Below are 26709 nucleotides of genomic sequence, written 5' to 3'. Positions count from 1 at the left end.
GGGAATGGGGGAGACCCGCATGGCGAGGGGGCACCCATAGGCGGGGGTGCACTGGGGGTGCACTGGGGGACCCCGTCTATGGGGGCCGCCCCCGTTATGGGGCTGAGTCAGAGCGCGGGTGCGCCTTTCCCCATATATGGACTTATGCAAAGGAGACCCCGCCCACATAGAGGGAGGGCGGTGCCATGCAAATATAACGAGTGACGTTATAGACGCCGTCCAATCAGCTGCCTGGACGCAGCCGCACACAAATGCCTCCCCTCTGCGCATGCGCCCATTTCCCGTCGCTCAAGGGCCGCGCTCTGATTGGCTCCTGCCGTTCTATGGTGGACAAGCGCGCTAGAGCGGCGCCACCGCCTCTATGGTCGGTGAACGGCGCCGGAGGTCCTCCCACCCCTCTATAACACCCTATATACCTACATACAGCACCCTATAGCCTCCTGTAGCCCCCTATAGCCTCCTGTAGCCCCCTATAGCCCTCCCCACCTCTCCCGGTCCTCCCCCCGGCACCGAGCGAGTCCTCCAGCGCCGCCCAGAGCGCCGCCGGAAGTTTCGTGCCTCGGGGGGCGTGACCGGAAGCAGAGGGCGGGGACACTATAAAAGCCGTGCGCAGGCGCCACCGCCCTCTCTTTGGAGCTGGGCGAGGTGCGGAGCGGAACGCGCCGGGCGCGGGGGGGCCACAGGGGCCCACGGGGGGGTTCCCGGCCCCCCCTCCCCCCTCATCCCCCCCGTTCTCTCCCGCAGGTCCCGGAGCCGCCGCCATGGGCCGCCGCCCGGCGCGATGGTGAGGCGCGTGACGCCAGCGCGGGGGGTGCTGACGTCATTGCGGGGGGGGAGGGTGGTTTGGGGTCCCCCCATTAATCACCCCCCATCCCCCCCCCAGTTACAGGTACTGCAAGAACAAACCGTACCCCAAGTCCCGCTTCTGCCGGGGGGTTCCCGGTGAGTCCCCAACATCCCGCCCCCCCAAAAACCCTCATGGGGGGCGCGCCTTGATCCCCCCATTGATCCCTCCCCACTGATCCCCTCCCCATTGATCCTTCCCTATTGATCTCCTCCCCATTGATTCCTCCCCATTGATCCCCTCCCCACTGATCCCCTCCCCACTGATCCTTCCCTATTGATCCTCTCCCCATTGATTCCTCCCCACTGATCCTTCCCTATTGATCCTCTCCCCATTGATTCCCCCCCCATTTCCCCTCCACAGACCCCAAGATTCGCATCTTCGACCTGGGCCGCAAGAAGGCGAAGGTGGACGAGTTCCCGCTGTGTGGGCACATGGTGTCGGATGAGTACGAGCAGCTCAGCTCCGAAGGTGCGTGTGGGGCACGGGGGGGGCTCTATGGGGTGAGCCTGCGGCACAGGGTGACCCCCGCATGGTGTTTGTGCCCCCCCAGCGCTGGAGGCCGCCCGCATCTGCGCCAACAAGTACATGGTGAAGAGCTGCGGGAAGGACGGGTTCCACATCCGGGTGCGCCTGCACCCCTTCCACGTCATCCGCATCAACAAGATGCTCTCGTGCGCGGGGGCCGACAGGTCAGGGTGACCCCCCCAAACCACAACCGGGGTGGGGGCAGGCAGGATGTGCTCTGGTGCCTCCATCCCATGGGGAGCTCAGTGCACCCCCCTAGATCGATCCCCCCCCGTTCTGCCCCCGGTTTTGGGGTGTTTGTGGGGTCAGGGCCCTACCAGGACATAGGGGGGGTTCTGAAGGGGGGGCTGTCCTCACTTCCGGGGTGGATTCTTGGGTGCGGGTTGGACTTCGGGATGCAAACCCCATTGGCTGGGTTGGAATATGGGGTGCTCCTGTTTCCCTATGGGGGTGCCCCCGGGGTCCTCCTGCTCCCCCCCCCGCAGCTAATTAAGCCGGCCGTGGCCCCCCCCTCAGTGGGGTCCCGGTGTGCAATGGCTGCACACAGCATTCCCCCGGCTGTGTAGGGCGCCCCACTGCCCCCCCTCAGTGGGGTGCTCCAAGGGGCCGGGGGCACAGCCCTTCCCCCCCTCCCTAGGGCTGGGTGTGGGGCGCCCCCCCCTCACCCCCCCGTACCCCCCAGGCTGCAGACCGGGATGCGCGGCGCCTTCGGGAAGCCGCAGGGGACGGTGGCGCGGGTGCACATCGGCCAGGTCATCATGTCCATCCGCACCAAGGCCCAGAACAAGGAGCACGTGGTGGAGGCCCTGCGCAGAGCCAAGTTCAAGTTCCCCGGGCGCCAGAAGGTACCGGGGGGGGGGCTCGGTGTCACCCCAGGAGCTGCTCTTCAGGGAGACTCGGGGGGCCGGGGGGGTGTCCCCCATAGGCTGTCCCCCATAGCCTGGCCCCCATAGGCTGTCCCCCATAGCCTGTCCCCCATAGCATGTCCCCTATAGGATGTCCTCCATAGGACATCCCCCATAGGTTGTCCCCTATAGCATGTCCCCCATAGCTTGTCCCCCATAGGATGTCCCCCATAGCTTGTCCCCCACGGGCTGTCCCCCATAGCCTGTCCCCCATAGCTTGTCCCCCATGGGCTGTCCCCCATAGCCTGTCCCCCATAGCCTGTCCCCCATAGGCTGTCCCCCATAGCCTGTCCCCCATAGCCTGTCCCCCATAGGATGTCCTCCATAGGACATCCCCCATAGGTTGTCCCCTATAGCATGTCCCCCATAGCTTGTCCCCCACGGGCTGTCCCCCATACCATGTCCCCCATAGGTTGTCCCATGGTGTCCCATGACTCCACCCAGTGCTCCCAGTGGATGGGCTCACACACGAGAAGGGGGGATCCTTGTGCCCCCCAAATGAGTAATGTGGGGGGAGCTTGGGGCACATCTCATGGGGTGAAGGGGGGGTTCCGGGGTGCCCCTGACACCAGGGTGCTGCTGGGGGGTTCCGGGGTGCCCCTGACACCAGGGTGCTGCTGGGGGGTTCCGGGGTGCCCCTCACACCAGGGTGCTGCTGGGGGGGTTCCGGGGTGCCCCTGACCCCGTCCCTGCCCCCCCCCCCCAGATCCACATCTCCAAGAAGTGGGGCTTCACCAAGTTCAACGCCGACGCCTTCGAGGAGATGGTGGCTCAGAAGCGCCTCATCCCCGACGGCTGCGGGGTCAAGTACGTCCCGTGCCGGGGCCCCCTGGACCGCTGGCGGGCGCTGCACGCGGCCTGAACCCCGGCACCCCCAGAACCCCGCTGCGGGACCTCCACCGCCAGGGGGCGCGCTTACAGGCAGGGGGGTGCAGGTCCCTGCCTCCCAGAGCGCCCTCTGGTGGGTGGGAGGACTTGGGGAACCCCGTGTTGGTTTTGGGGGGTCCTGGCACAAATAAAGGTCTGTGGAGCTCTTCCCCCACTGCATTGCTCCGTTTTTGGGGGGAGGGTAGGTGGGGGAGGGGTTTGCCCCCCCCCCCCCCCAAATAGATGAGGCTGCACAATTGGGGTGAAATGAGTAAAAATGAGGCTTTGCTTTATTCCCAACGCGGCCCCTCCCCCCCACGGGCTGTACACAGGGTGGGGGTGGGGCAGGACACAGGGGTGGGGGAAGGGCACCTCAGGTTTGGGGGAGGAAGAGAAGGGGGGGAGGGGAGGTCACCGCGGGGGGGCTATAAAAAAAACTATAAAAACCCAAAACTTCACATTCACAGACGATGATGAGGGGGGAGGGGCGCTCGGCCCCCATTGTGCTTAGGGGAGGCCCCCATCGAATGAGGGGAGGGGGTTGGGGGAGGCGGTTTCCCGCTGTAGCACCGAGAGCTGCGGGGGCTCCCCCGCAGCACAATGAGGGGGGGGTCCCCGTTACACGGTGGTGACCGAGAGGAGGGGGCTGCCCCCCCCGCGCCCGCCCTCGCCCCGCGCCAGCATCTCCTGGATCGTGACCCAGTTATCGAGGATGCGGCGGCTCCGCTTGCGGGGCCCGCGCCGGGCGGCCCCGGCCGGGGGGGGCGGCTCCGGAGCCCCCGCTCCCGGTGCCGCTGCCGGGGGCTCGGCCCGGGCCTGCAGGAGCAGCTCCCGCCGCCGCCGCTGCTCCCGCGCCCGCGCCAGGTGCTGCTTGCGCTGCTCGCGGCTCCAGTAGCGCCCGGTCTTGAGCTCGCTGCGGGCGTCGTCGTCCGTGGTGGAGCCGCCGCGCTCCTCCAGGATCTTGATGGCGCGGGCCTTGAGGAGCCGATCCCGGCCCGGCCGCTTCCCCCGCGGGCCCCCGCCGCGGGCCCCCCCAGCCCCGGTTCCGGTTCCGGGTGCCGGCACCGCCCAGCCGCGCGGCGGGGGGGAGCTCCGGCAGCTCTCGCCCGTGTTGTAGGCGCTGGTGCTGTCCCGCTCCGGCGCCTCCGAGATGTCGGCGAGGCCGCGCTCCCGCACCCGCTCCGCCGCCTGCGCCCGCAGCAGCTGCCGGCACCGCAGCTCCAGGAGCCGCAGCTCCTCCCCGAGCAGCGCCAGCTCCGCTCCGCCGCCCCCGGGCCCCGCCGCTCCCCCTCGCCGACCCCGCAGCTGCCGGTAGCGCCGGAGCTCGGCCGGGACCAGCGGAGCCGCTGCGGGCCCCGGGGACAGCCCCGCTCCGAGCGGCGCCGCGCAGCCCGCGCCGGGTCTTGGCGCGGACCCGGCTCTGGCGCCGGGCGCTACCGCGGGGCAAGGCCCGGATCCAGCTCCGGTTCTTCCGCCCGACCCCGAGCTCGATCCGGAGCCGGGCCTTGCCCCGGGGCTCAGCCCCGATCCGGAGCCAGGGCCGGGTCTTCCCGCGGGCCCGGCGCGGCCCCGGGGGCTGCCCCCGGCTCCAGTTCCGGTTCCGGTTCCAGGGCCCGGCCGGGCCGGGGGCGGGCGCCGCGGGGCCGCGCGCGGGGGGGTCCCGTCGCCCTCCTCCCCCCTCGGGTCGTGCTCGGAGCTCTCCTCGTTCCGGGTGCTCTCGTCCGTGCGCCCCACGCCGCTGTCCGGCTCCGCCCCCCGCGCGCAGGGGGTGGCGGGGCTGGGGGGCTGCGGGGAGGGGGGAGGTCACCGGTAGCACCGGACCCCCCCCATTGCCCCCCCCCCGCTGACCCCCCCGGTTCCACGGGGCCCCCCCTCCCCGAGCTCCCCCCCAGCCCCGGTACCTGCCCCGGGGGGCTCCAGGCCCGGCGCTGCCGCGCGTCCCCGTCCTCATCGGAGCCGAAGTCATCGAGGAAATCCTCGCGGTCGCTGTCCTTCCAGCGCTGCGGGACGGGCTCAGCACCCCCACAGACACCCTACAGGCTCCCCATGGACCCCCTTATAGGCTTCCTAAAGACCCCCCATAGACCCCCTATAGACCCCCCCCATAGACATCCTAAAGACCTCTACAGACACCCTATAGACTCCCCATAGACCCCGTATAGAGATCCTAAAAACCCCCCCCATAGACCCCCTATAGACATCCTACAGACTCCCCATAGATCCCCCTACAGACCCCCTATAGATATCCTAGACTCCCAATAGGCCCCCCATAGACATCCTAAAGACCCCCTAGAGACTCCCCCATAGACCCCCCCCACAGACTCCCCATAGACCCCCCCCCTGCAGGCCCCCCTATAGACCCCCTGATAGCCCCCCCTATACCCCCCATGCCCCCCCCGGGCCATACCTGGCTCTCGGGCCGGGCCAGCAGGAGGGAGATGTTCGTTTGCTGCTCCTGGGTCAGGAAGGCCACAGCCTCCTCCCGGTCCTGCACCTCCACCCCATTGATCTGGGGGGGTTCATAGCGATCAATGGGGCAATGCCCCCCCATGCACCCCAATGGGTGCTGCCCCCCTCCCAAACCCCACCTGGATGATGCGGTCGCCCTCGCGGATGCGCCCGTCCTTGGCCGCGATGCTGTTGGGGTTCACCTTTGGGGGGGTACACAAATGGGGGGGTCAGCACCCTCAGTGCCCCTCCCACGCCCTCCCCCTCCAGCCCCATTGACCCAATGACCCCATGAGGCTCCTCCCCTATGGGGGTACTCCAGCCCCCCCCATTAGGCACAATGGGGACCCCCCCGAATACCTCCCCCACGTAGATGCCGGCGTCCTCCTCGCCGTCCGTGCGGTAGCAGACGGTGAGGCCCAGCTTGTCCCGGTGGCTGCTCTTGTACAGCTCCACCTCCTGCGGGCACCATGGATGGGGGGGTCCCCAATGTCCCAGAGCCCCCCCCAGAGCAGACCCAGCCCCAGGGCCGGGGCTCACCTCGTACTCCAGCTCCTCCGGGCGCTCGGGGTCCCCCAGGTCCGTGGGGTCGAAATAGTCATGGGGCAGTGGGGGGCTGGGGGGGGGAGAAGGGTTGGGGGGATCCCAAAGGGTCTCTTTGGGGGGGGGTCTAAAGGGCTCTAAGGGACATTGGGGGAGGTAAAGGATGTGGATAAGGGAGAGGGGGATGCTTGGGGGTACCAAAGAGTGGGGGGGGGCGTTCCATGGAGGTCCCCAAGGGGCCTGCGGAGGGGGTCTATGGGGGGGGGAAGCATCTATGGGGAACCCAATGGGTTGGGAAGGCCCAGGGGGGCCCTATGGGTGAGGTACCCCATAGATGGGTGCCGGGGGGGATCACAGAGGGGTCTGGGGGGGGTCCCCATGGGGGGGTCACTCACGGCTCGGCCCCCCCGAAGCTGATGTCCGTCTGGGTCCCGCTGTCCACCAGCCCCGCGCTGGGGCCTGGGGGCGGGAGGGGGGGGGGAGGCCCCGGCCCCCCCCAGGGGGCGGCCCCTGCAGCGGGGGGGGGGCGGCCCCGGGGGCTGCGGCGCAGCACGTGCAGGACCAGCGGCTCCTTCACCCCCCGCGGGCCCCCCCGGGCCGGCTCCCGCCGCGGCCCCTCCCTCCCGCTCACCTGGGGGGGGCGCGGGGGGGTCAGGGCGCAGGCACCGCCCATGGAGCCCCCAAACCCCCCATGGAGCCCCCAACTCCCCCTGGAGCCCCAAACCCCCCCATGGAGCCCCCCAACTCCCCCATGGAGCCCCAAACCCCCCCATGGAGCCCCCCAACTCCCCCATGGAGCCCCAAACCCCCCCATGGAGCCCCAAACCCCCCCATGGAGCCCCCAAACCCCCCCATGGAGCCCCAAACCCCCCATGGAGCCCCCAAACCCCCGTCATGGAGGCCCCACCCCGCCCCTCCCTCCCTCCTCCCCCCCCCAGGCTGCCGCCCCCCCCTCCATTGTCTGCTTCTTGCCCGCAACGGTTGCCATGGAAACCGGAGGGAGGTGGGCGGGGCCAGAGGATGGGGTAGAGACCCCCCATGGGTGTGGCAGGATCCCCCCCCGGCCCCACAGCCCAGCCCCCTGCCCCATAGACCGCACTGAGCTCCCCCATGGACCCCACTGCCTGTCCCTATACCCCTCGTCACCCATCCCCACAGCCCCTATAGCACCACGATCTGTCCCTATGGCTCCAGCTGTGCCCCGTCCCCCACCCCTGCAGCCCCCATTATTTGTCCATACAGACCCCCCCCACACCCCATAGCCCCCTTACCCACCCCACAGCTCCTATATGTGTCCCTCCACACCCCTTACCTGTCCGCCCCTATGACTCTCACCACCCGTCCCCACACCCCTACGGCTCTATCATCTGTCCCTAGACCCACCGTTACCTGTACCCTCACCCTAGAGCGCCATTACCTGGCCCTATAGCCCCGTTATCTATAGCCCCCCACCCCCTATAGCCCCCGTTATCTATAGCCCCACACCCCCTATAGCCCCCATTATCTATAGCCCCCGTTACCTATAGCCCCCGTTATCTATAGCCCCCGTTACCTATAGCCCCCGTTATCTATAGCCCCCGTTACCTATAGCCCCCGTTATCTATAGCCCCCGTTACCTATAGCTCCTCTTATCTATAGCCCCCGTTATCTATAGCCCCCGTTCCCCACTGCCCCCGTTCCCCACAGCCCCCCACCCCCTATAGCCCCCGTTATCTATAGTCTCCGTTATCTATAGCCCCCCACCCCCTATAGCCCCCCGCCCCCTATAACCTATAGCCCCCGTTACCTACAGCCCCTGTTACCTACAGCCCCCGTTATCTACAGCCCCCGTTATCTATAGCCCCCGTTACCTATAGCTCCTGTTATCTACAGCCCCCGTTATCTACAGCCCCCGTTACCTGTAGCCCCCGTAGCCCCGTTCCCCCGGCCCGGGCTGTCCCGGTCCCGCCGGTACCTGCAGCATCACCCGGTGCTGCTCCTCCGGTTTCTGCACCACGCACATGTTGCAGCCCATGGCGGGCCCAGCCCAGCCCCGCCGCGCCCGGTCTCGAACCCGCGGCCCCGCGATGCTCAGCCCCGGGCCCCGCCGCGCTGCGGGGGGGGGCGGCGGCAGCAGCGGCCCCCCCGGGCCCCCCCGGCCCCCATCGCGGCGGGAGGGTCCGGCGGGGCCGCGCCGGTTCCGGTTCCGGTTCGGGCCGGTTCGCGCCGGTTCCGCCGGCGGCGGCGGGTGGCGGCTCCGCGGCGATGGCGGCAGGAGGGGCCGCGGGGCTGGCCACGCCCCCTCCGACAGGCCACGCCCCCTCCATAGCCCCCCGTGGGCACCCCTACACCCCCCTATGGCCCCTCCGTACGCTCTCCATAGATCCCCTATAGATTCCCTATAGTCCCCCATGTCCCTGACAGCCCCTCCACATTCCCCTATACCCCCCCTATGGCCCCTCCATAAGCTCTCCATAGATCCCCTGTAGATCCCCTATAGGTTCCCTATAGTCCCCCATGTCCACCCCTGACAGCCCCTCCACATTCCTCTATACCCCCCTGCCCCTCCATACGCTCTCCATAGATCCCCTATAGCCCCCTCCCAATCCCCTAGAGGCCCCCAAACCTCCACAGCCCCCTATAGACCTGACTCCGACCCACTATAATTGTGTACCCCTCCCCCGGAGCATCACACTCCCCCCAGCCCCCTATAGACAGCCCCCCCCAGCCCCTATAGGTACCCTATAGACACCCCCCCCAGCCCCTATAGCCCCCCCCAGCCCCTATAGACCCCCCCCCAGCCCCTATAGGCACCCTATAGACCCCCCCAGCCCCTATAGCCCCCCCCAGCCCCTATAGCCCCCCCATCGCCCCCAGCCTCATTCTCCCAGGTTCCTCCTTTATTTCACCGTTTGTTCCCGTTTTCCGCCCGTTTCGCGTCGCGCCGGGTCTGGGGGGGGGGGGGTAGGAGCGGGGTACGCAGGGATCGGCGGCTGCTTCCGGCCGCTTGGGGCCGTTTGGGGACGTTTTGGGGCCGTTTCCACTTCTTTTCCTTGGGGGGGTTGGGCGGGGGGGGGCTAACGCAGCTACACACCAGCGCAGGGGGGGATTTGGGGTGCGGGGGTGTTTGGGGGCCGGGAGGGGGGCCGCGGGGTGATGCCAAGGCCGCGCCGTGAGATGCATTCAGAGATGGGGGGGTCGTCGGGGACCCCCCAAACCCCGAGGGCCCTGAAGGGTTATAGGGGGGGTGGGGCTGGAATATGGGGGGTAAAACCACCCCCCCCCAATTTGGTCTAAAGAGATCCCCGGCCGCGGGGGGGCCTTGGGGTTTGGCAACATCCAGCGGGGGTCCCCGCCCCCCCCAGTGAGGCGCTTTTGGGGTGCTCTGCCCCCCCCAACCCCCCGTTGCACAGGGGGTGGCACTGCGGGATCCCCCCCTTTGGCAGTGGATGGGGGTGGGGGGGCCCTTAATGGGGATTGAGGAGGGGGTTGGGGTCCCCTTTGGCTTTGGGGGGTCCCTTTGCAAGAGGGGACTCTGGGGGGTTACCAGAGCTGAGGGGGGAGTCCCCAATGCCATGAAGGGGCTCCCATGATGCTCTGGGGGCTCCCTCAATGCTGTGGGGTCCCCAGCACCATGGGAACCCCCCCAGTGTCATGGGGGGGCTCCCGCAGTGCAAGGGGTGGGGTTCCCAGTGCAATGGGTGCTCCCCCGATGCCATTAGGGGGTCCCCAGTGCAATGGGTGCTCCCCCAATGCCATTAGGGGGTCCCCAGTGCAATGGGTGCTCCCCCGATGCCATTAGGGGGTCCCCAGTGCAATGGGTGCTCCCCAGCGCCATTAAGGGGTCCCGATGGCGGGGTCCCCCCTAGTCGAGGGGCGCGGTGGCGCCGGGGCTGGCGGGCCCGGAGCCGCGGGTGCCGCTGTACTGCCCGATGAAGGAGCCGTCCTCGTTGAACTGCACGTCCGCGCTGCCGCCGTAGCCCGCCAGGCTGTCATCGCTGCCCAGCGCCGCGCCCGCCGCGCCCAGCGACCGCCCCGAGCTCTGCGACGCCTTCTCCTCGCCGTCACTGCCCGCGGCACCCACACGCACCCGTTGGTACCCACAGACACCCACTGGGACCCACTGATACCCACTGATACCCACAGGCACCCATTGGTACCCACAGGCACCCACTGGGACCCACTGATACCCACAGACACCCGTTGGTACCCATTGGTACCCACAGACACCCACTGGTACCCACTGATACCCACAGACACCCATTGGTACCCATTGGTACCCAGTGACACCCACTGGGACCCACTGATACCCACAGGCACCCATTGGTACCCACAGACACCCACTGGGACCCACTGATACCCACAGGCACCCGTTGGTACCCATTGGTACCCAGTGATACCCACAGGCACCCACTGGTACCCACTGATACCCACAGGCACCCACTGGCACCCATTGGTACCCAGTGACACCCACAGGCACCCGTTGGTACCCACAGACACCCACTGGTACCCACTGATACCCACAGGCACCCGTTGGTACCCATTGGTACCCAGTGATACCCACAGACACCCATTGGTACCCAGTGACACCCACTGATACCCACTGGTGCCCACTGATACCCACAGACACCCATTGGTACCCAGTGACACCCATTGGTACCCAGAGACACCCATTGGTACCCAGTGATACCCATTGGTACCCAGCGACACCCATTGGTACCCCATTGACACCCAGTGACATCCATTGATACCCACTGGCACCAATTGGGACTCATTGATACCTAGTGATACCCCACTGACACCCAGTGATACCCATTGATACCCCATTGACACCCCATCGATACCCAGTGACACCCACTGGTACCCGGTGATACCCACTGACACTCCATTGGCACTCACTGATACCCATTAGCACCCCCATTGGCACCCCATTCCATCACCACCACCCCATTGCCCCCCCCCCATGCTGTGGGCACTGGGGCATGCAGATGGATGCTATGGGGGGGTACACACACATCAGGACCCCCCTCACAAAAGGTGTCCCCACAGCACTCCCAGGGGTGCTGTGACCCCCCCTTACCTCTCCAAGGACCTGCATGAGCCCCCGTGGCAGCGGGGAGAGACAGAGCAGCCGGGGGCAAAAGCATTGGGGGGGGCAATTAATTAACGAGGGGGCGAGCAATTAGGGGGGGCAATTAATGAAGGGGAAGCAAGAGGTGCCCAGAAGCATTAAATACCCCCCCCATTAAATACCCCCCCATTAGCCTCCCACCCACCTGTACTCCCCAAAGGTCTCATCCTTCATGGGCCGGGCCTCCGAGTCTGCCTGCGTGTCCTCCTTGTCCTTCACTGGGGGGGCACAGCACGGTTGGGGGGGCAGCACCCTCAGAGTTGTCACCCCTAAATGCTGTGGGGACCCCCCCCGCTCCCTGCAGCTGTGGGGACCCCATACACCCCCCAAGGAGCAGCCATCCCCCCCCCAAAGACACCTCCATCTCCTGAAGACCCCCCCCCGTCGCCTGAGTCCCCCCCATCACTTGGTGCCCCCCCATAACCCCAAGGACCGCACAATTGCCTCAAGGCCTGTACCCGGGTGCTGAGGGCCCAGGGGGGGCCCGGGGGGGGTCGGGGGGGGTCCAGGGGACCCCGGGGGGGCTCTGGGCTCACCCGAATACTTGCCCCCCTTGCTGCGCTTGATGAAGCAGAGGATGAGGAGCAGCAGCAGCAGCAGCACCACGGCGCTCACGAAGCCGATGAACCAGCCCTCGGTGGCGAAGCCGCTCGCGGGACGGGGCAGCACTGGGGGGGGTGAGAAAGGGGTTTGGGGACCCCCCCACGAGCACCTCGAGGGATGCTCCAGGGGAAAAGGTGGGGTTGGGGGGGGAAAGGGGGGTCTGGGGCAGGAAAACGCCCTTTCAAGGCAGGCACAGGGGGGTTCAGGGTCCCCCTCCCTCCCTCCCGCAGCACTTTGGGGGTGCGGGGGGGTCACTCACGGGTGCCGTTGGTCTGCACCTCGCTCTCCCAGAAGGGGATGTGGTGCCCCGAGTGGTTCCGCCCCACGAACTGCACCCGGTAGGAGGTGCCCGGGCTCAGGTCCCGCAGCCGGAACAGACCCAGCGAGGAGTTGACGGAGCCGGAGTCGTGCCAGGACCCCTCCGCTGGGGGGGGCGGGCTCAGTGAGACCCCCCCATAACGTACCCATGGGCACCCCCCCATAACGTACCCATGGGCACCCCCCCATAACGTACCCATGGGCACCCCCCCATAACGTACCCATGGACCCCCCCATAACGTACCCATGGGTACCCCCCATAACGTACCCATGGGCACCCCCCCATAACGTACCCATGGACCCCCCCCATAACGTACCCATGGACCCCCCCATAACGTACCCATGGACCCCCCCCCCATAACGTACCCATAGGCACCCCCCCATAACGTACCCATGGGCACCCCCCCATAACGTACCCATGGGCACCCCCCCATAACGTACCCATGGGCACCCCCCATAACGTACCCATGGACCCCCCCATAACGTACCCATGGGCACCCCCAGTGCCCACATCCCACCTCTTTCCCCATCACCCAATGGACCCCCCCCCTTCCTCTTGTTACTTACAGGCAGTCCCCCAAGCACCACAGGGGCCACCCCAAACCCCATTTCTACCCCCTCACCACCCCCCCCCATCCCAGTGGGGCTCTCTTACTGGTTTTGCTCATGTACTGGACCTTGAACTCGATGTCAGCCTGGGGGTGGGCGAGGGTCCAGTGCAGCACCGTGAAGTCCTCGCCCACCTCTCCCACCACCACGCTCCCCAGCACCGGCAGCACTGCAGAGGGGGGGGTTCAAATGGTGGGGGTGTCCCCAGGAACAGAGCCCCCCCCCCCAATATCACCCCTGCCTTGGCATTCTGGGCTCTCCACAGGATGGTCATGGGGGGAGATGGAGCTCTTTGGGGTCCATTGAGGGGGGACGGGTGGGTGATGGAATCCATTGGAGTTTATTGGGGGGGTCATGGGGGGGGTCTCAAGGGGGCATTTCCCGGCCCCTCCATGGTGGTTCTGGGGTCTCATGGAGCCCGCCGTGGTTTCAAGCCTGTTTCGAGCCCCCCCCCGCGGTACCGGACACCCCGGTCCCCCCCTTCCCGCGGTACCGGACACCCCGGTCCCCCCCTCCCGCGGTACCGGACACGCCGGTCCCCCCCTCCCGCGGTACCGGACACCCCGGTCCCCCCTCCCGCGGTACCGGACACGCCGGTCCCCCCTCCCGGTACCGGACACCCCGGTCCCCCCCCCGCGGTACCGGACACCCCGGTCCCCCCCTTCCCGCGGTACCGGACACCCCGGTCCCCCCCTTCCCGCGGTACCGGAACACCCCGGTCCCCCCCTCCCGCGGTACCGGGGCACGCACCGGGCTCGGGGCGGAGGCTGCCGATGCGCAGCACGGGGGGGCCGGGCCCGACCCGGCTCAGGGCGCGCAGGGCCAGGCGGTACCGGGCGTGGGGCTGGAGCCGCCCCAGGGTCGCGTTGAGGGTCCCGGCGGGGAACGAGAGCTCCTCCGGCGGCTCCTCCTCGGAGTGGTTCTCTACGGGCGGGACGGAGTCAGCGCACACCGGAGACGGGATCCGCTCCCGGGACCCCCGCTGCTCCCAGATCCGCATCCCAGTGCTCCCAGTGCTCCCAGATCCGCATCCCAGTGCTCCCAGTGCTCCCAGATCCACATCCCAGTGCTCCCAGATCCGCATCCCAGTGCTCCCAGATCCCCATCCCAGTGCTCCCAGTGCTCCCAGATCCGCATCCCAGTGCTCCCAGATCCACATCCCAGTGCTCCCAGATCCGCATCCCAGTGCTCCCAGATCCCCATCCCAGTGCTCCCAGTGCTCCCAGATCCGCATCCCAGTGCTCCCAGATCCACATCCCAGTGATCCCAGTGCTCCCAGATCGCATCCCAGTGCTCCCAGATCCACATCCCAGTGCTCCCAGATCCGCATCCCAGTGCTCCCAGATCCCCATCCCAGTGCTCCCAGTGCTCCCAGATCTGCATCCCAGTGCTCCCAGATCCACATCCCAGTGCTCCCAGTGCTCCCAGATCCGCATCCCAGTGCTCCCAGATCCCCATCCCAGTGCTCCCAGTGCTCCCAGATCCCCATCCCAGTGCTCTCAGATCCCCATCCCAGTGCTCCCAGTGCTCCCAGATCCGCATCCCAGCGCTCCCAGTCTCCCTAATCCCCATCCCATTGCTCCCAGAGCCCAGTCCCAGCGGGCGCTCCCAATGCCCCGCAGCGCCCCCAGCGCACCGGGCCGGTACTGCAGCCGGAACCCCGTTAAGACGCCGTTCGGGTGCCGCGGCCGCTTCCACTCCAGGGCGAGGGTGGTCTCGTTGAGGCGCTCCACGTGCAGCTCCTCGGGGGGGCCCGGCACTGGGGGGCGGCAGCGTCAGGGACCCCCCCCCGCGGCGGGGAGAGTGGAAGAGCCCTGGGACAGCGGGGAGCCCAGATGGGGAGAGGGGGCTCTGGGGGTCCCCAGACGGGGCTGAGGGGTCCCAGGATGGAGTTAGGGGTCCCCTGGGGTATTTGGGGGTCCCCAGGCAGGGTTGAGGGGTCCCAGGATGCAGTTAGGGGTCCCCTGGGGTATTTGGGGGTCCCCAGGCAGGGTTGAGGGGTCCCAGGATGCAGTTAGGGGTCCCCTGGGGTATTTGGGGGTCCCCAGGCAGGGTTGAGGGGTCCCAGGATGCAGTTAGGGGTCCCCTGGGGTATTTGGGGGTCCCCAGGCAGGGTTGAGGGGTCCCAGGATGCAGTTAGGGGTCCCCTGGGGTATTTGGGGGTCCCCAGGCAGGGTTGAGGGGTCCCAGGATGCAGTTAGGGGTCCCCTGGGGTATTTGGGGGTCCCCAGGCAGGGTTGAGGGGTCCCAGGATGCAGTTAGGGGTCCCCTGGGGTATTTGGGGGTCCCCAGGCAGGGTTGAGGGGTCCCAGGATGCAGTTAGGGGTCCCCTGGGGTATTTGGGGGTCCCCAGGCAGGGTTGAGGGGTCCCAGGATGGAGTTAGGGGTCCCCTGGGGTATTTGGGGGTCCCCAGGCAGGGTTGAGGGGTCCCAGGATGGAGTTAGGGGTCCCCTGGGGTATTTGGGGGTCCCCAGGGAGGGTTGGGGCTCCCCAGGATAAAGGGTCCCCTGGACTATATAGGGGTCCCCAGGCAGGGTTGGGGGGCTCCAGAATGGACTTAGGGGCCCCAAGGGGGGATTTGGGGTCCCGGGGATGCACTTGGGGCCTCTCATCGGCACTTTGCGGGGGGGGGGTGTCCCATGGGGCAGCTCCGGGCACGGGGGGGGGCTCTCACCGCCCTCGGGGGTGTCGAAGTGGATCTCGTCGCTGGGGGGGCCGTCACCGCGGCCGTTGAACACCAGGACCCGCAGCCGGTACCGGCTCCAGGGCCGCAGCCCCCCCAGCACCACCCCGCGGGCCTCACCGGGCACCGCCAGCACCCGCGGCGGGGGGGAGGCGGCTCCGGGGGGCGCGGGGGGGGCCTGGCGCCGAGCGCGCTCCCCCACCCAGCCCTCGTGCCAGTACAGCACCTACGGGGGGGGGGCACAGACATCAGGTAATGGGGACCCCCCCAGCGCACCCCCAGCACCCCCAAACTGAGCCCCAGCACCCCCTCACCCGGAAGCCGCGGAGGTGGCCGCGCAGGTCGTGGAGGGGGCCCGGCAGGGTCCAGCGCACCCTCACGCTGGTGCTGTTCAGGATCTCGACCCCCACGTTTTCGGGGTACACCAACGGCACTGGGGGGGGGAGCAGTCACAAACACATCCACTAGCACCCCCCCATAGGGGCTATCGCCACAGGGGGGTCCCAATGGGGGACCATGGGGTGTGGAGGGGCCCCCACTCACGGTCCTCCCCCGAGTAGCCGATGGTAACGGCGGGCTCGGGGCCCTTCCCGAAGTCGTTGAGCGCCTGCACCCGGATCTCGTAGGGGCTGAACGTGGGGGTGCCCGCGACCACCACGGGGGGGCCCGGCACCGTCTCCTCGTGCCACCGGCCCCGCTCCGGCTCCCGGGGCCGCCACTGCACCCGGTACCGCACCTCCGCCGCGTTCCAGTCCCCCGGCGCCAGCGGCTGCGAGCAGGGCCTCAGCGCCCCCCCGCACCCCAAACACCCCCAACCCCCCTCCGCCCCAATACCCCCTGCACCCCAAATACCCCCAAACACCCCGCCCGCACTCCCAAACCTGCCCCAGATTCCCCAAACCTGCCACAACCAATGCGCAACCCCCCCAAATCCCACTAGCCCCCCCCAAACCTGCCTCAAAACCAATGGGAGCCCCCCAAAATCTGCCCCAGACCCCCCCAAACCTGCCCCAGACCCCCCCCAAACCTGCCACAACCAATGCGCAACCCCCCCAAATCCCACTAGCCCCCCCCAAACCTGCCGCAAAACCAATGGGAGCCCCAGACCCTCCCAAACCTGCCCCAGACTCCCCAAAACCCCACTGGGACCCCAAAACCCTCACCCCCCCCCCGGTACCTGCCAAGTGATGATCATGTTGCTGGTCTCATTCCCTTCACCTTTCACCCCCCCGGGGTTGCGCTCAGGGGCTGGGGGGGGGGGAAGCTCAGAGACCCCCAAAACCCCTTTCCTTCCCTCCCACCCACCCACTTTGGGTGGTCAATACCCACTGGGGATGGTATAGAGGTACAGGGACAGGTCTGGGGTGCCCCTGGGGGGGTTGGGGTCCCTTTGGGGGGCTCCTGCACCCCAGGAATGTTGGGGGGGGAAAGAGGTTTGGGGGTCACCCACCCGTGGGGGGGGCTGGGGTACTGGGAGGGGGGGTCACTCACCCGCGGGGGGGGTGGTGATGGGCTCACTGGGGGCACTGGGCTCCCCCCGCCCGTAGGCATTGGCAGCCAGCACACGGAAGCGGTACTGGCCATAGGGGGAGAGCGTGAGCTGGGCCCAGGGCTGCCCCCCCGGCACCGTCACTCGCTCCGCGAAGCGCCGGGCACCGAACAGCTCCTCCTTCTCCTCCACCACGAACTCTGGGGGGGGCACGGGAGGTTCAGGGGGGCTCCTGAGCCCCCCAAAACCATCCCGGACCCCCCAGGAACCCCCTCTTACTCTCTATGGGGCTGTTGTTGTCATCCCCCGGGGTCCAGCTCAGCCGGACCTGGCGCTCATCAACCTCCAGTACCTGCAGGTCCCGCACGGGGCCCGGCCGGCCTAGGGGGGAACTGGGGTTACTGGGGGGGGGACTGGGGCAGAATCACGTCAGGACCATGGGCAGAACGGAGGGGTTCCAGGGGCAGAACTGGGGGGGTACCAGGGGCAGGGTGTGGAGGGTACCATGGGCAGAACCGGGGGATACCATGGGTAGGACCAGGGTTGCACCATGGGCAAAATGGGAGGTTTTTGGGGTTTTGCAGTTTATGGAGTTTTGGGGGCCCCCCCCGGTGCAGGTGCTTCTCACCCACAACCCGGAGCTGTGCCTCGGCCTCAACCGCATCCAGCTGGGTCCAGGCGCGGCACCGGAATGTGCCCTGGTCCACGTAATCCACCGTGGTCACTGTCAGCGTGTCCCCACTCAGCACGTACCTGCGGGGCCGCCCCCATCAGCCACCATTGGGGACCCCCCCTCAGAGACCCCCAAGCCCCCCCCCCGTGTCCTCACTTGTCGCTATCGGCTGTGTCCTGGAGGCGCTGCCCATCCCGGTACCACGTGAGCCCCCGCGGTGACAGCCCCGGGTCGAAGCTGGCACCGCACCGGAACGTCACCGTCTGCCCCTTCTTTGCCGTCACGCTCTGGGGGGGGACCTCGATGCGTGTCGCCACTGACATGGGAGGGAAAGGGTTAACAGGGAAGGGGTTGGGGTGTCTATGAGACTCTTGGAGGCCCCAGGTATGGTCTGGGGTGCCTATGAGGCTCTTGGGGATCCCAGAAGAGACCTGGCTGGTGCTGGGGGACCATGGAAAAGATTTGGGGGGCCTAAAGGGGCTCAGGGGTCTGAGCATCCCCTGGTGGAACCCAGGAAGGATTTGGGGGTCCCGGAGGGGTGCGGGTACCTCTAACATCGAGGTGGGCGCTGACACTGTCGTTGCTGTGGGCATTGTGGGCCCTGCAGGTGAAGGTACCGGCATCCCCCAGCAGCACCGGGCCCAGGCGCAGGGTCCCATTGGTGAACACAAAGGCCCGGTCATCCTGCAGCGCTGGCTCCAGCCCTGGTGTCAGCCTTAGGTGGGGGAAAAGCGTTGAGGGGGGGCTTTAGGGGGGTCTGGAGGGGGTTTGGGGGTGTCGGGGGGGGTCTCACCACTCCACGGTGGGTGCAGGGGCCCCGAAGGTTCGGCAGTGCAGGAACACAGTCCGGTTCTCCACCACCGCGTATGGGGTCTCATCCGCTGTCAGGATCTTCACCGGCAGCTCTGGGAGGGGGAGGCAGGGATGGGAATGCGGAAGTGGGACCCCCCCAGACCCCCAAATCGCCCCCCAGACCTCCCACAGCTTCAAGGCAGCCCCATCCATCACCATAGCAACAGGTACCCCCTAGAGGGGTCCACCACTGCAGGGTTGCCATAGGAGCAGTGATTGATGAGGCAGGTTGCCATAGCAACCATCTCCAGGCTGTGTTGCCATGGTGACGGCCAGGTGAGGGACCCGTTGCTATGGTAATGGTTGGGGGGAACGACAGTCACCATGGGGCTGACTGCTAAGGGGTACCAGCGAAGGGTGTCATGGGGGGTGGTTGCTAGGGGGGACACGGTTGCCATGGAGATGGTTGCTGGGGTGGGGATGTGGTTGCTGGGGCAGGGAGGGGATTGGTTGCTGGGGGACCCCCATCTGTGGCCGGGGAACACCATCACACAGGGATGTGGTTGTCAAGGCAACGCCATCACCACAGGGACCAGTGCCAGGGAGGATGCAGTGGAGGGGGATGCCGTTGCCATGGCCACAGCTTCCAGGGCCAGCCTGTTGCTGCAGGGATGGGGGTACCCGGGGGAACCCCCTGGCTGGGGGAGGGCTGTGGAGGGTTTCGGTGGCCGGGACACCCCCCCATGTCACTACACCCCCCCAAAACACCCCTCACGCACCCACGACGTAGACAAAGGCGTTGGCCAAGAGGCGGCCGTGGCTGTTGTGGGCCTCGCACTGGGCCACCATCGTGTCGTTGGGCTCCAGTCGCGACAGCACCAGCGCCCCCTCCCGCACCACGCGGCGAGCAGAGCCCGGCACCTCTGCAACGGTGCAGTGAGGAACTCCACAGGGTCCCGGGACCCCCATACAGCCCCTGGGACCCCCCAACACCCCTGGGACACCCCCCCCATACCCCGCTACCTCCCAGGGACCCCACCACCGCCAGGGATCCCCCCACATTGCTCAAGGACCGCCCCCCACCTCCCTGATGATGGGGACCCCCGCACAACCTCCCCCTCTATGCAGCTACCCATCCCCGGGGACACCCTGTATTCTTTAAGGACCCCCTCACTGCCTCCCTGGGGACCCCCCCCGCCACCCCCTGCACATTAACCCCTCCCAGAGAGCCCCAGAAGGACCCCGACCCCCCCAGGAGCCCCCAGTCCCGTTCCCGTACCGTCAATGGGGACGCCGTTGATGCGCCAGGAGAGGAGGGGCCGGGGCTTGCCCTGAACGGCGCAGTCCAACCGCGCCGCCTCCCCCGGCCCGAACACGCCGCTCTGCGGCCGCCGCACCCAGTACGGGGCCGCTGCGGGGGCGAAGGGGGACGTCAGGAGCCCACACACACCCCCCAGTGCCTCCCAGTGCCCATGCTGGTGTCCCCCATTACCCACACACAACCTCCCAGTGCCTCCCAGTGCCCCCAGTTCCCATGCTGGTGTCCCACATTACCCACACACAACCCCCCAGTGCCTCCCAGTGACCCCAGTTCCCATGCTGGTGTCCCCCATTACCCCCAGCACACCCCCCAGTGGCCCCCGTTCTCACGCTGGTGGCCCCCATTACCCCCAGCACACCCCCCAGTGCCCCCAGTTCCCACGCTGGTGGCCCCCATTACCCCCAGCACACCCCCCAGTGCCCCCCGTTCCCATGCTGGTGGCCCCCATTACCCCCAGCACACCCCCCAGTGCCCCCAGTTCCCATGCTGGTGGCCCCCATTACCCCCAGCACACCCCCCAGTGCCCCCCGTTCCCACGCTGGTGGCCCCCTTTACCCCCAGCACACCCCCCAGTGGCCCCCAGTTCCCATGCTGGTTGCCCCCATTACCCCCAGCACACCCCCCAGTGCCCCCAGTTCCCATGCTGGTGGCCCCCATTACCCCCAGCACACCCCGCAGTGACTCCCACCAGCTCCCAGTCTCTCTGCTTGCTTCCCAGCGCCCCCCGTACCCTCCACGGTGACGAGGTGGCTGCGCCGCGCCTGGCCCTGGCTGTTCTCGGCCACGCACTCGTACTCGCCGTCGTCCGCCTCCTCCACGTCCCGCAGCCGCAGGGTCTTGTTGAAGTTCTCCAGCGAGACCCGGCCCAGCGGGAGGGGCCCGTTCAGCCGCTGCCACCGCACCGAGGGCGTGGGGCTGGGGGTCCCCGCGTCAGAGACGGGACAGAGACCCCCCCTCAGCATCCCCCGACACCCCCAAACCCCCTCCCAGACTCACAGCCCCTCCGCAATGCACTCCAGCACCAGCGTCCCCCCCCGCAGGGCGATGTGGGACGGCTGCGGGTCCCGCGGCACCACAAGCCGGGGGCGGCGGAACTGCACCATGTTACCTGAGGGGGGGAAAGGGGTTAGTGCGGAGGGTGGTCCCAGAGACCCCTCCCCAAGGCCTTAGTGCTCTCCCGTACTCCTAATGACCCCCCTATGCTGCAGGCATCCTCTATACACTTAGAGCCCCCCATCATGAGCCCCAAGACTCATCCCAAGGGTCCCCCATTCACCAAGAGACCCCCCATACTCACAAGGACTCCCCCCCAGAGGCCTTTTGGGGGGACCCCAAAGCAGGGGTGTTGGGGATCGATCCCAAAGTGTGTGTGGGAAAACACAGGGCAATTGTGTGGATGCTGCAGGGCTGCAGTGGGGTTTTGGGGGTGGGGGTGAAGGTGGAGACTTGGAGGGGGGGTAAAGGGTCTTTGGGGTCTCTGGGCCCCCCCTCACGTACTGGGGGCGACGCGGAGGTCGAGGGGCTCCTTCTGGATGATGGTGCGGGGGCCCAGGTAGTGCGCGTGGCAGATGTAGTCGGGGTGACTGTCCCCCACGAGCGCGTTGGCGAAGTACAGGAACCCGTCCTGGCCCATGCTGACCCGCGCGTCCTGCGCGATGTGCACGATGCCTGTGGGGACAGCGGGGGTCAGGGGGGGCCCCAACACCGGGGGAGAACCGGGACAATGGGGTGTGGGGTGCAGTAGAGCATTGGGATGTGATGGAGTGTGATGAGGGGGTAAAGAGGCATCAGGACCCAAGGGGGGATGTGGGGTGCTATGGGGTGACAGAAGGGTTAAAGGATGCAGGGGGGTCCCATGAGGTTGGGTGGTGCAGTGGTGTGTAGTGGGGGTGCCAAGGGGTTAAGGGGGTACAGGGTGATAAGAGGGTCTGATGGGGATGAGTGAGGGGGTAATGGGGTGGAGGGGGGTCCCATGGGGTTCAGTGGGTTCAATGGGGTGCATAGGGGCAGTATACAGGTGTAGTGTGGTGAGGGGATAAGGGGTGAAGGATGAGCCGCCCCCCCCCCCAGCCCTGCCCCATTGCTCACGGCTGTTGAGCCAGTAGATCTTGGGGGGCACAGCGCTCTTGGGGGGGTCACAGGGCAGCACCACGGGGTCCCCCTCCTCCACCTCCACTGGCAGCACCTTCTCCTTGGGCCACTGTGGCGTGTCTGGGGACCACAAGGGCTTGGGGGTGGGGCCAAACCAGGCAGGGACCCCCCAAAACCAGCCAGAGACCCCATGTGCCCCCCAAACCAGGGACCCCCAGTGAGCGCTCATGGGAGTTAATGGAGATGAGGCAGCTTTATGTTGACCCAGTGGGAACTGGGACCCTCAGGGGGTTCTGGGAGGGTTTAAGGGACCCTCACAAGGCTCTGGGGCACCCTGGGTAGATTTAGGGGACCCCAGAGCCAATTATGGGGAATTGAGGGGGTCTTTGGGGACCTCAGTGCAGGTTTTGAGTCACTGGGTGCAGGTTTAGATGCTGGGGGGCACTGGGATCAGCTCGGTGGGTGTTGGGGGCAGTGGGATCAGCCCCGGTGGGTGCTGGGGGCAGTGGGATCAGCCCAGGTGGGTGCTGGGGGCACTGGGATCAGCCCCAGTGGGTGCTGGGGGCACTGGGATGAGCCCCGGTGGGTGCTGGGGGCAGTGGGATGAGCTCGGGTGGGTGCAGGGGGCACTGGGATCAGCCCCGGTGGGTGCTGGGGGCACTGGGATGAGCTCGGGTGGGTGCTGGGGGCAGTGGGATCAGCCCCGGTGAGTGCTGGGGGCACTGGGATCAGCCCCAGTGGGTGCTGGGGTCTGCGGGATGAGCTCGGGTGGGTGCTGGGGGCACTGGGATGAGCCCCGGTGTGTGCTGGGGGCACTGGGATGAGCCCCGGTGGGTGCTGGGGGCACTGGGATGAGCTCGGGTGGGTGCTGGGGGCACTGGGATGAGCCCCGGTGTGTGCTGGGGGCACTGGGATGAGCCCCGGTGGGTGCTGGGGGCACTGGGATGAGCTCATGTGTGTGCTGGGGGCACTGGGATGAGCCCCGGTGGGTGCTGGGGGCACTGGGATGAGCTCGGGTGGGTGCTGGGGGCACTGGGATCAGCCCCGGTGGGTGCCGGGCCCCGCTCTCACTCTCAGCAATGACGCGGCTCTCGGTGGACAGCGCCGTGCCCAGCGCGTTGCTGGCGGCGCAGCGGTACCGGCCCTGCAGGCGCCCGGCCAGGCTGGCGTTGATGAGCAGCGTCCCGGAGCCCGGCGCCAGCGACACCCCGGGGTGCTCCTCGGGCACGAAGGGTTCGTCCTCCCGCGTCCAGCGGTACCTGCGGGCCCGGCTCCGTTACCGGGGGCCGCGGGGGGCACCGGCGGGGCGATGGGGAGGGGGGAGCCACACTCACTGGACCGGGGGGTTGCCGGTGGCCGCGCACTTGAGCACCACATCATCGCTGGGGAACACAACGAGCTGCTCCGGGGGCTGCTCCGTCAGCTCCGGGGGCTGCAGGACTGCGGGGGGGGGGGTGTCAGTGTGGTGGGGACACCCCATGGGGGCCCCCCGCAGAGGCAAGGACCCCATGGGGACCTCAGAGAGCCTCCCCCGGGTCCCCCAACCAGCGACTCCAGACCCCCCCCCACCCCCCCCCGGACTCACAGTCGTGCTGCCCGTCTGCACCATCCGGGGGAGCGGGGGGGGGGGAAGAAACACAGCAGTGAGCGGGGGGGGCACCCCCCCCCTCCAGGCGTGCAGGGCCCTTGTGAGCCCTCGTGAGCAGCTGTGATGGGGTGGGGGGCAAAGAGCGTGCAAAGGAAGGGTCCTCGTGCAAAGGTGCGGGCAGGCCTCGTGCAGGGGGGGTCCTCGTGCAGGGGGGGGTCCTCGTGCTCAAGAAGGGGGCGAGTGTGCGAGGAGGGGTCCTCGTGCAAAGGCGCGGGGTTCACTCGTGCGAGGGGTCCTTATGCCAAGGGGTGAGCGCGCAAGGAGGGGTCCTCGTGCAAGGGGGGGGGGGGTCATCGTGCCAGCCCCCCCCGCGCAACTCACACTCCTGGGGGATGGTGATGGCGGCTCCGGGCCCCCCCAGCAGCGGCAGCAGGAGCAGGATGAGGCTGAAGCCCCGGGGCAGCGCCATGGCCGGGGCGGGCGGCAGCCTGGGTGGGGGGACACACGACAAGACAGAACATACGGGGGGTGTGTGTTTGTGTATGGGGGGGGCAACACCAGGAGCCCACCCCCCCATCTCCATTGTGTAGCGGCCACTGCCTCCCCTCCCCCTCCCCCCCGGATGCGCCCGTTTCCATGACAACGGCTGATGAGGAACCTGTCACCTTGGCTCGGGACCCGCACGACCCCCCCCGGACCCCCCCTCTTTGCTGCCCCCCCACTCTCGCCTCCGCACCGCGGACAGCGCCGCCCCGCCCGGCTCTTCCCAGCAGCCCCCCCCCCCCCGGGCGGAAACGGGGGCGGCCCCGGCGGGAACAAGGCGCCGTTGTTGACCCCGAATTCCTTTGGGGGGGGTGGGGGGGCGATGGCCCCCCTTCCCCGGCCCCCCCCCCCCAGCGGCCCCTCCCCCCGCGGCCTCGGGACCTGCAGGTGGGGGGAGGGGCGGCGGCACCTGTAGGGAAATCACGGGGGGGGGAACCGGATACCCCCAGGACCCCCCCCCCGGTGTCCGGACACCGCCCCAGGGGAGGACGGGACGGGACAGGGGCGGTTCCATCGAGTGTGTGCTCCCCCCCCCGCCGGCCCCACCCATCTGTTGGATGCAGGCCGGGACCCCATAGAGACCCCACAGCACCCACCCACCCCTATAGGGAGGGCACAGACACCCTATAGAGCGCACCCAGCCCCATAGAGACCCCACAGCACCCACTTACTCCCATAGGGAGGGCACAGAGACCCTATAAAGTGCACCCAGCCCCATGGAGATGGCAGAGACCCTATGGACCTCCCACAGCGCCCACCCAGCCCCACTGACACTGCACAGAGACCTTATAGAGCCCACTCAGCCCCACAGGGATCCCACAGAGCCCCCAGTCCAGCCCTATAGGGACCCCATGGCCTCATGCACAACCCATTGCTTCAGCCCAGCCCTATAAACACCCTATAGACCCATCTGTACTCAACCCAGCCCCACAGATACCCTACAGAGCCACCTGTATCCCAGCCCAGCACCACAGACACCTGATAGAGCCACAGGTACCCCAGCCCAGGCCCACAGACACTCTATGGATCCACCTTTATTTCCATCTGGCCCTATAGAATTCCTATAGAACAGCTTTTGCCTCAGTTCTGACCCCACAGATGCTCTCTAGGACCGTATTTGTTTCAATCCCAGCCACATGAAGACACTATAAATCACATTTTCCTCACCCCAGCCCCATAGCCACCAACAGACCCACATTTACCTCAGCCTAGCCCCATATACACCCAACAGACCCACATTTACCCTAGCATTATGGAGCACCAACAGACCCACATTTACCTCAGCCTAGCCCCATATACACCCAACAGACCCACATTTACCTCAGCCTAGCCCCATATACACCCAACAGACCCACATTTACCTCAGTCCAGCCCCATATACACCCAACAGACCCACATTTACCTCAGCCTAGCCCCATATACACCCAACAGACCCACATTTACCTCAGTCCAGCCCCATATACACCCAACAGACCCACATTTACCTCAGCCTAGCCCCATATACACCCAACAGACCCACATTTACCTCAGTCCAGCCCCATATACACCCAACAGACCCACATTTACCTCAGCCCTATGGAGCATCAACAGACCCACATTTACCCCAGCCTAGCCCTATGGAGCATCAACAGATCCACATTTACCTCAGCCCAGCCCTATGGAGCACCGATAGATCCACCCTTCCCTCAGCCCAGCCCCATAAACATTCAATAGAACCACATTTACCTCAGCCCAACCTCATACAGACCTTAGGGATCCACCCTTCCCTCAGCCAAGCCCCCTATACACCCAATAGACCCACATTTACCTCAGCCCAGCCCTACGGAGCACCGACAGATCCACATTTACCTCAGCCCAGCCCTACGGAGCACCGATAGACCCACATTTACCTCAGCCCAGCCCTACGGAGCACCGACAGATCCACATTTACCTCAGCCCAGCCCTACGGAGCACCGATAGACCCACATTTACCTCAGCCCAGCCCTACGGAGCACCGATAGACCCACATTTACCTCAGCCCAGCCCTACGGAGCACCGATAGACCCACATTTACCTCAGCCCAGCCCTACGGAGCACCGATAGACCCACATTTACCTCAGTCCAGCCCTACGGAGCACCGATAGACCCACATTTACCTCAGCCCAGCCCCATAGCCACCCAATAGACCCACATTTACCTCAGCCCAGCCCCATAGCCACCCAATAGACCCACATTTACCTCAGCCCAGCCCTACGGAGCACCGATAGATCCGCCCTTACCTGAGCCCCGGCCCCGCGGCTCTTCCCGCAGCCGCGCCCCCCTCCCCGCCAGCCCCCGGTCGCTGTTCCCGTTGCCACCGCTCCCCCCCTCGGTACCTGCTCGCTCCGCTCCCAGCTCGGGGCTGCGGCTGCCGCGGGGCTGACATAATCCGCCCGCAGGCCCCGCCCCCTGCCCCGCCTGGCCCCGCCCCCGGCCTCACCCTGAGCCAGCCCCGTGTTGGGTGGGGCGCACCCTTGGGTGCCCCACGTGAAGGGGGGGGGCCCCCCATCCCATTCCCGGCAGTGACACCCAGGGAATGATGGGAACCCCCCCCGCGTGAGGACACAGGGGTGCAATGGGGGGACCCCCCCCGTGAGGTCAGACACTATGTCACTGATGACATCACCCCTGTCTAGAGCCGGGTGTGATGTCATCAGACAGCAGGCGCCGGTGGGGGGGCACAGACCCCATTACAGACACAGGAAGGAGGTGGTGGAGGGAGACCTTTATTGGGG

General features: G+C 67.2%; 3 protein-coding genes and 1 non-coding gene across 10 annotated transcripts; 2 read left to right on the top strand and 2 right to left on the bottom strand.

Annotated features, from left to right (window-relative positions):
* The first annotated feature begins 589 nt into the window (after positions 1–589).
* RPL10 (ribosomal protein L10) lies at positions 590–3155 on the top strand. The gene is made up of 7 exons (XM_061342611.1): positions 590–645; positions 745–784; positions 884–942; positions 1208–1315; positions 1398–1536; positions 2055–2217; positions 2984–3155. Exons 2-7 carry the CDS (start codon positions 762–764, stop codon positions 3137–3139), a joined length of 648 nt encoding a protein of 215 aa, XP_061198595.1. The 5' UTR covers positions 590–645; positions 745–761; the 3' UTR covers positions 3140–3155.
* LOC133206555 (small nucleolar RNA SNORA70) lies at positions 1852–1992 on the top strand. Its single transcript, XR_009723805.1, has one exon. It is a non-coding gene; the product is annotated as a small nucleolar RNA SNORA70 (small nucleolar RNA).
* Positions 3156–3625: 470 nt separating the features above from the next.
* Positions 3626–8345, bottom strand: LOC133206543 (PDZ domain-containing protein 4-like). The gene is made up of 8 exons (XM_061342608.1): positions 8090–8345; positions 6531–6766; positions 6133–6208; positions 5953–6051; positions 5733–5795; positions 5552–5653; positions 5046–5144; positions 3626–4929 (listed from the first exon to the last, which is right to left on the bottom strand). The coding sequence occupies exons 1-8, from the start codon at positions 8147–8149 to the stop codon at positions 3763–3765; spliced, it is 1902 nt and encodes a 633-aa protein (XP_061198592.1). The 5' UTR covers positions 8150–8345; the 3' UTR covers positions 3626–3762.
* A 1628-nt stretch (positions 8346–9973) lies between these two features.
* On the bottom strand, positions 9974–26394 carry L1CAM (L1 cell adhesion molecule). Of its 7 annotated transcripts, none has more exons than XM_061342625.1 (29): positions 26311–26394; positions 23795–23901; positions 23411–23425; positions 23160–23265; positions 22897–23084; positions 21823–21945; positions 21232–21402; positions 20731–20842; positions 20465–20649; positions 19693–19824; positions 19193–19336; positions 18415–18526; positions 18170–18336; positions 17778–17937; positions 17577–17701; positions 17228–17329; positions 16951–17148; positions 16637–16707; positions 16003–16228; positions 15774–15892; positions 15451–15685; positions 14412–14534; positions 13526–13699; positions 12822–12944; positions 12108–12272; positions 11782–11913; positions 11391–11463; positions 11195–11206; positions 9974–10181 (listed from the first exon to the last, which is right to left on the bottom strand). In XM_061342625.1, the coding sequence occupies exons 1-29, from the start codon at positions 26358–26360 to the stop codon at positions 9980–9982; spliced, it is 3852 nt and encodes a 1283-aa protein (XP_061198609.1). In that variant the 5' UTR covers positions 26361–26394; the 3' UTR covers positions 9974–9979. The 7 variants fall into 7 exon arrangements, with proteins under 7 accessions (XP_061198609.1, XP_061198611.1, XP_061198615.1 ...); XM_061342627.1 differs by having other exon boundaries at positions 11794–11913; XM_061342631.1 differs by having other exon boundaries at positions 26215–26326.
* Positions 26395–26709: the final 315 nt, after the last annotated feature.

This window comes from Neopsephotus bourkii, unplaced genomic scaffold (assembly GCF_033783945.1).
Source record: "Neopsephotus bourkii isolate Nb327-2 ecotype Australia unplaced genomic scaffold, CSIRO-AGI_Nbou_v1 NB_1807, whole genome shotgun sequence".
Taxonomy (NCBI): domain Eukaryota; kingdom Metazoa; phylum Chordata; class Aves; order Psittaciformes; family Psittacidae; genus Neopsephotus; species Neopsephotus bourkii.
Note: the sequence above shows the minus strand (reverse complement) of the source record. Positions and strands in the feature narration are given on the sequence as shown.

Excerpts from the sequence above, each read along its gene's own strand:
- RPL10 (XM_061342611.1), top strand. The coding sequence starts at position 762 with ATGGGCCGCCGCCCGGCGCGATG. Across the intron at positions 1,316-1,397 it reads CGAGCAGCTCAGCTCCGAAG|CGCTGGAGGCCGCCCGCATC; the intron begins GTGCGTGTGGGG and ends GTGCCCCCCCAG. Across the intron at positions 2,218-2,983 it reads AGTTCCCCGGGCGCCAGAAG|ATCCACATCTCCAAGAAGTG; the intron begins GTACCGGGGGGG and ends CCCCCCCCCCAG.
- LOC133206543 (XM_061342608.1), bottom strand. The coding sequence starts at position 8,149 with ATGGGCTGCAACATGTGCGTGGTGCAGAAACCGGAGGAGCAGCACCGG. Across the intron at positions 5,654-5,732 it reads AGGGCGACCGCATCATCCAG|ATCAATGGGGTGGAGGTGCA; the intron begins GTGGGGTTTGGG and ends GAACCCCCCCAG. Across the intron at positions 4,930-5,045 it reads CCTGGAGCCCCCCGGGGCAG|CCCCCCAGCCCCGCCACCCC; the intron begins GTACCGGGGCTG and ends CCCTCCCCGCAG.
- L1CAM (XM_061342625.1), bottom strand. The coding sequence starts at position 26,360 with ATGTCAGCCCCGCGGCAGCCGCAGCCCCGAGCTGGGAGCGGAGCGAGC. Across the intron at positions 18,337-18,414 it reads CCTGCACCCACCGTGGAGTG|GCTGACACCAGGGCTGGAGC; the intron begins GTGAGACCCCCC and ends CCCCCACCTAAG. Across the intron at positions 12,273-12,821 it reads CCAGTACATGAGCAAAACCA|CGGAGGGGTCCTGGCACGAC; the intron begins GTAAGAGAGCCC and ends CGCCCCCCCCAG.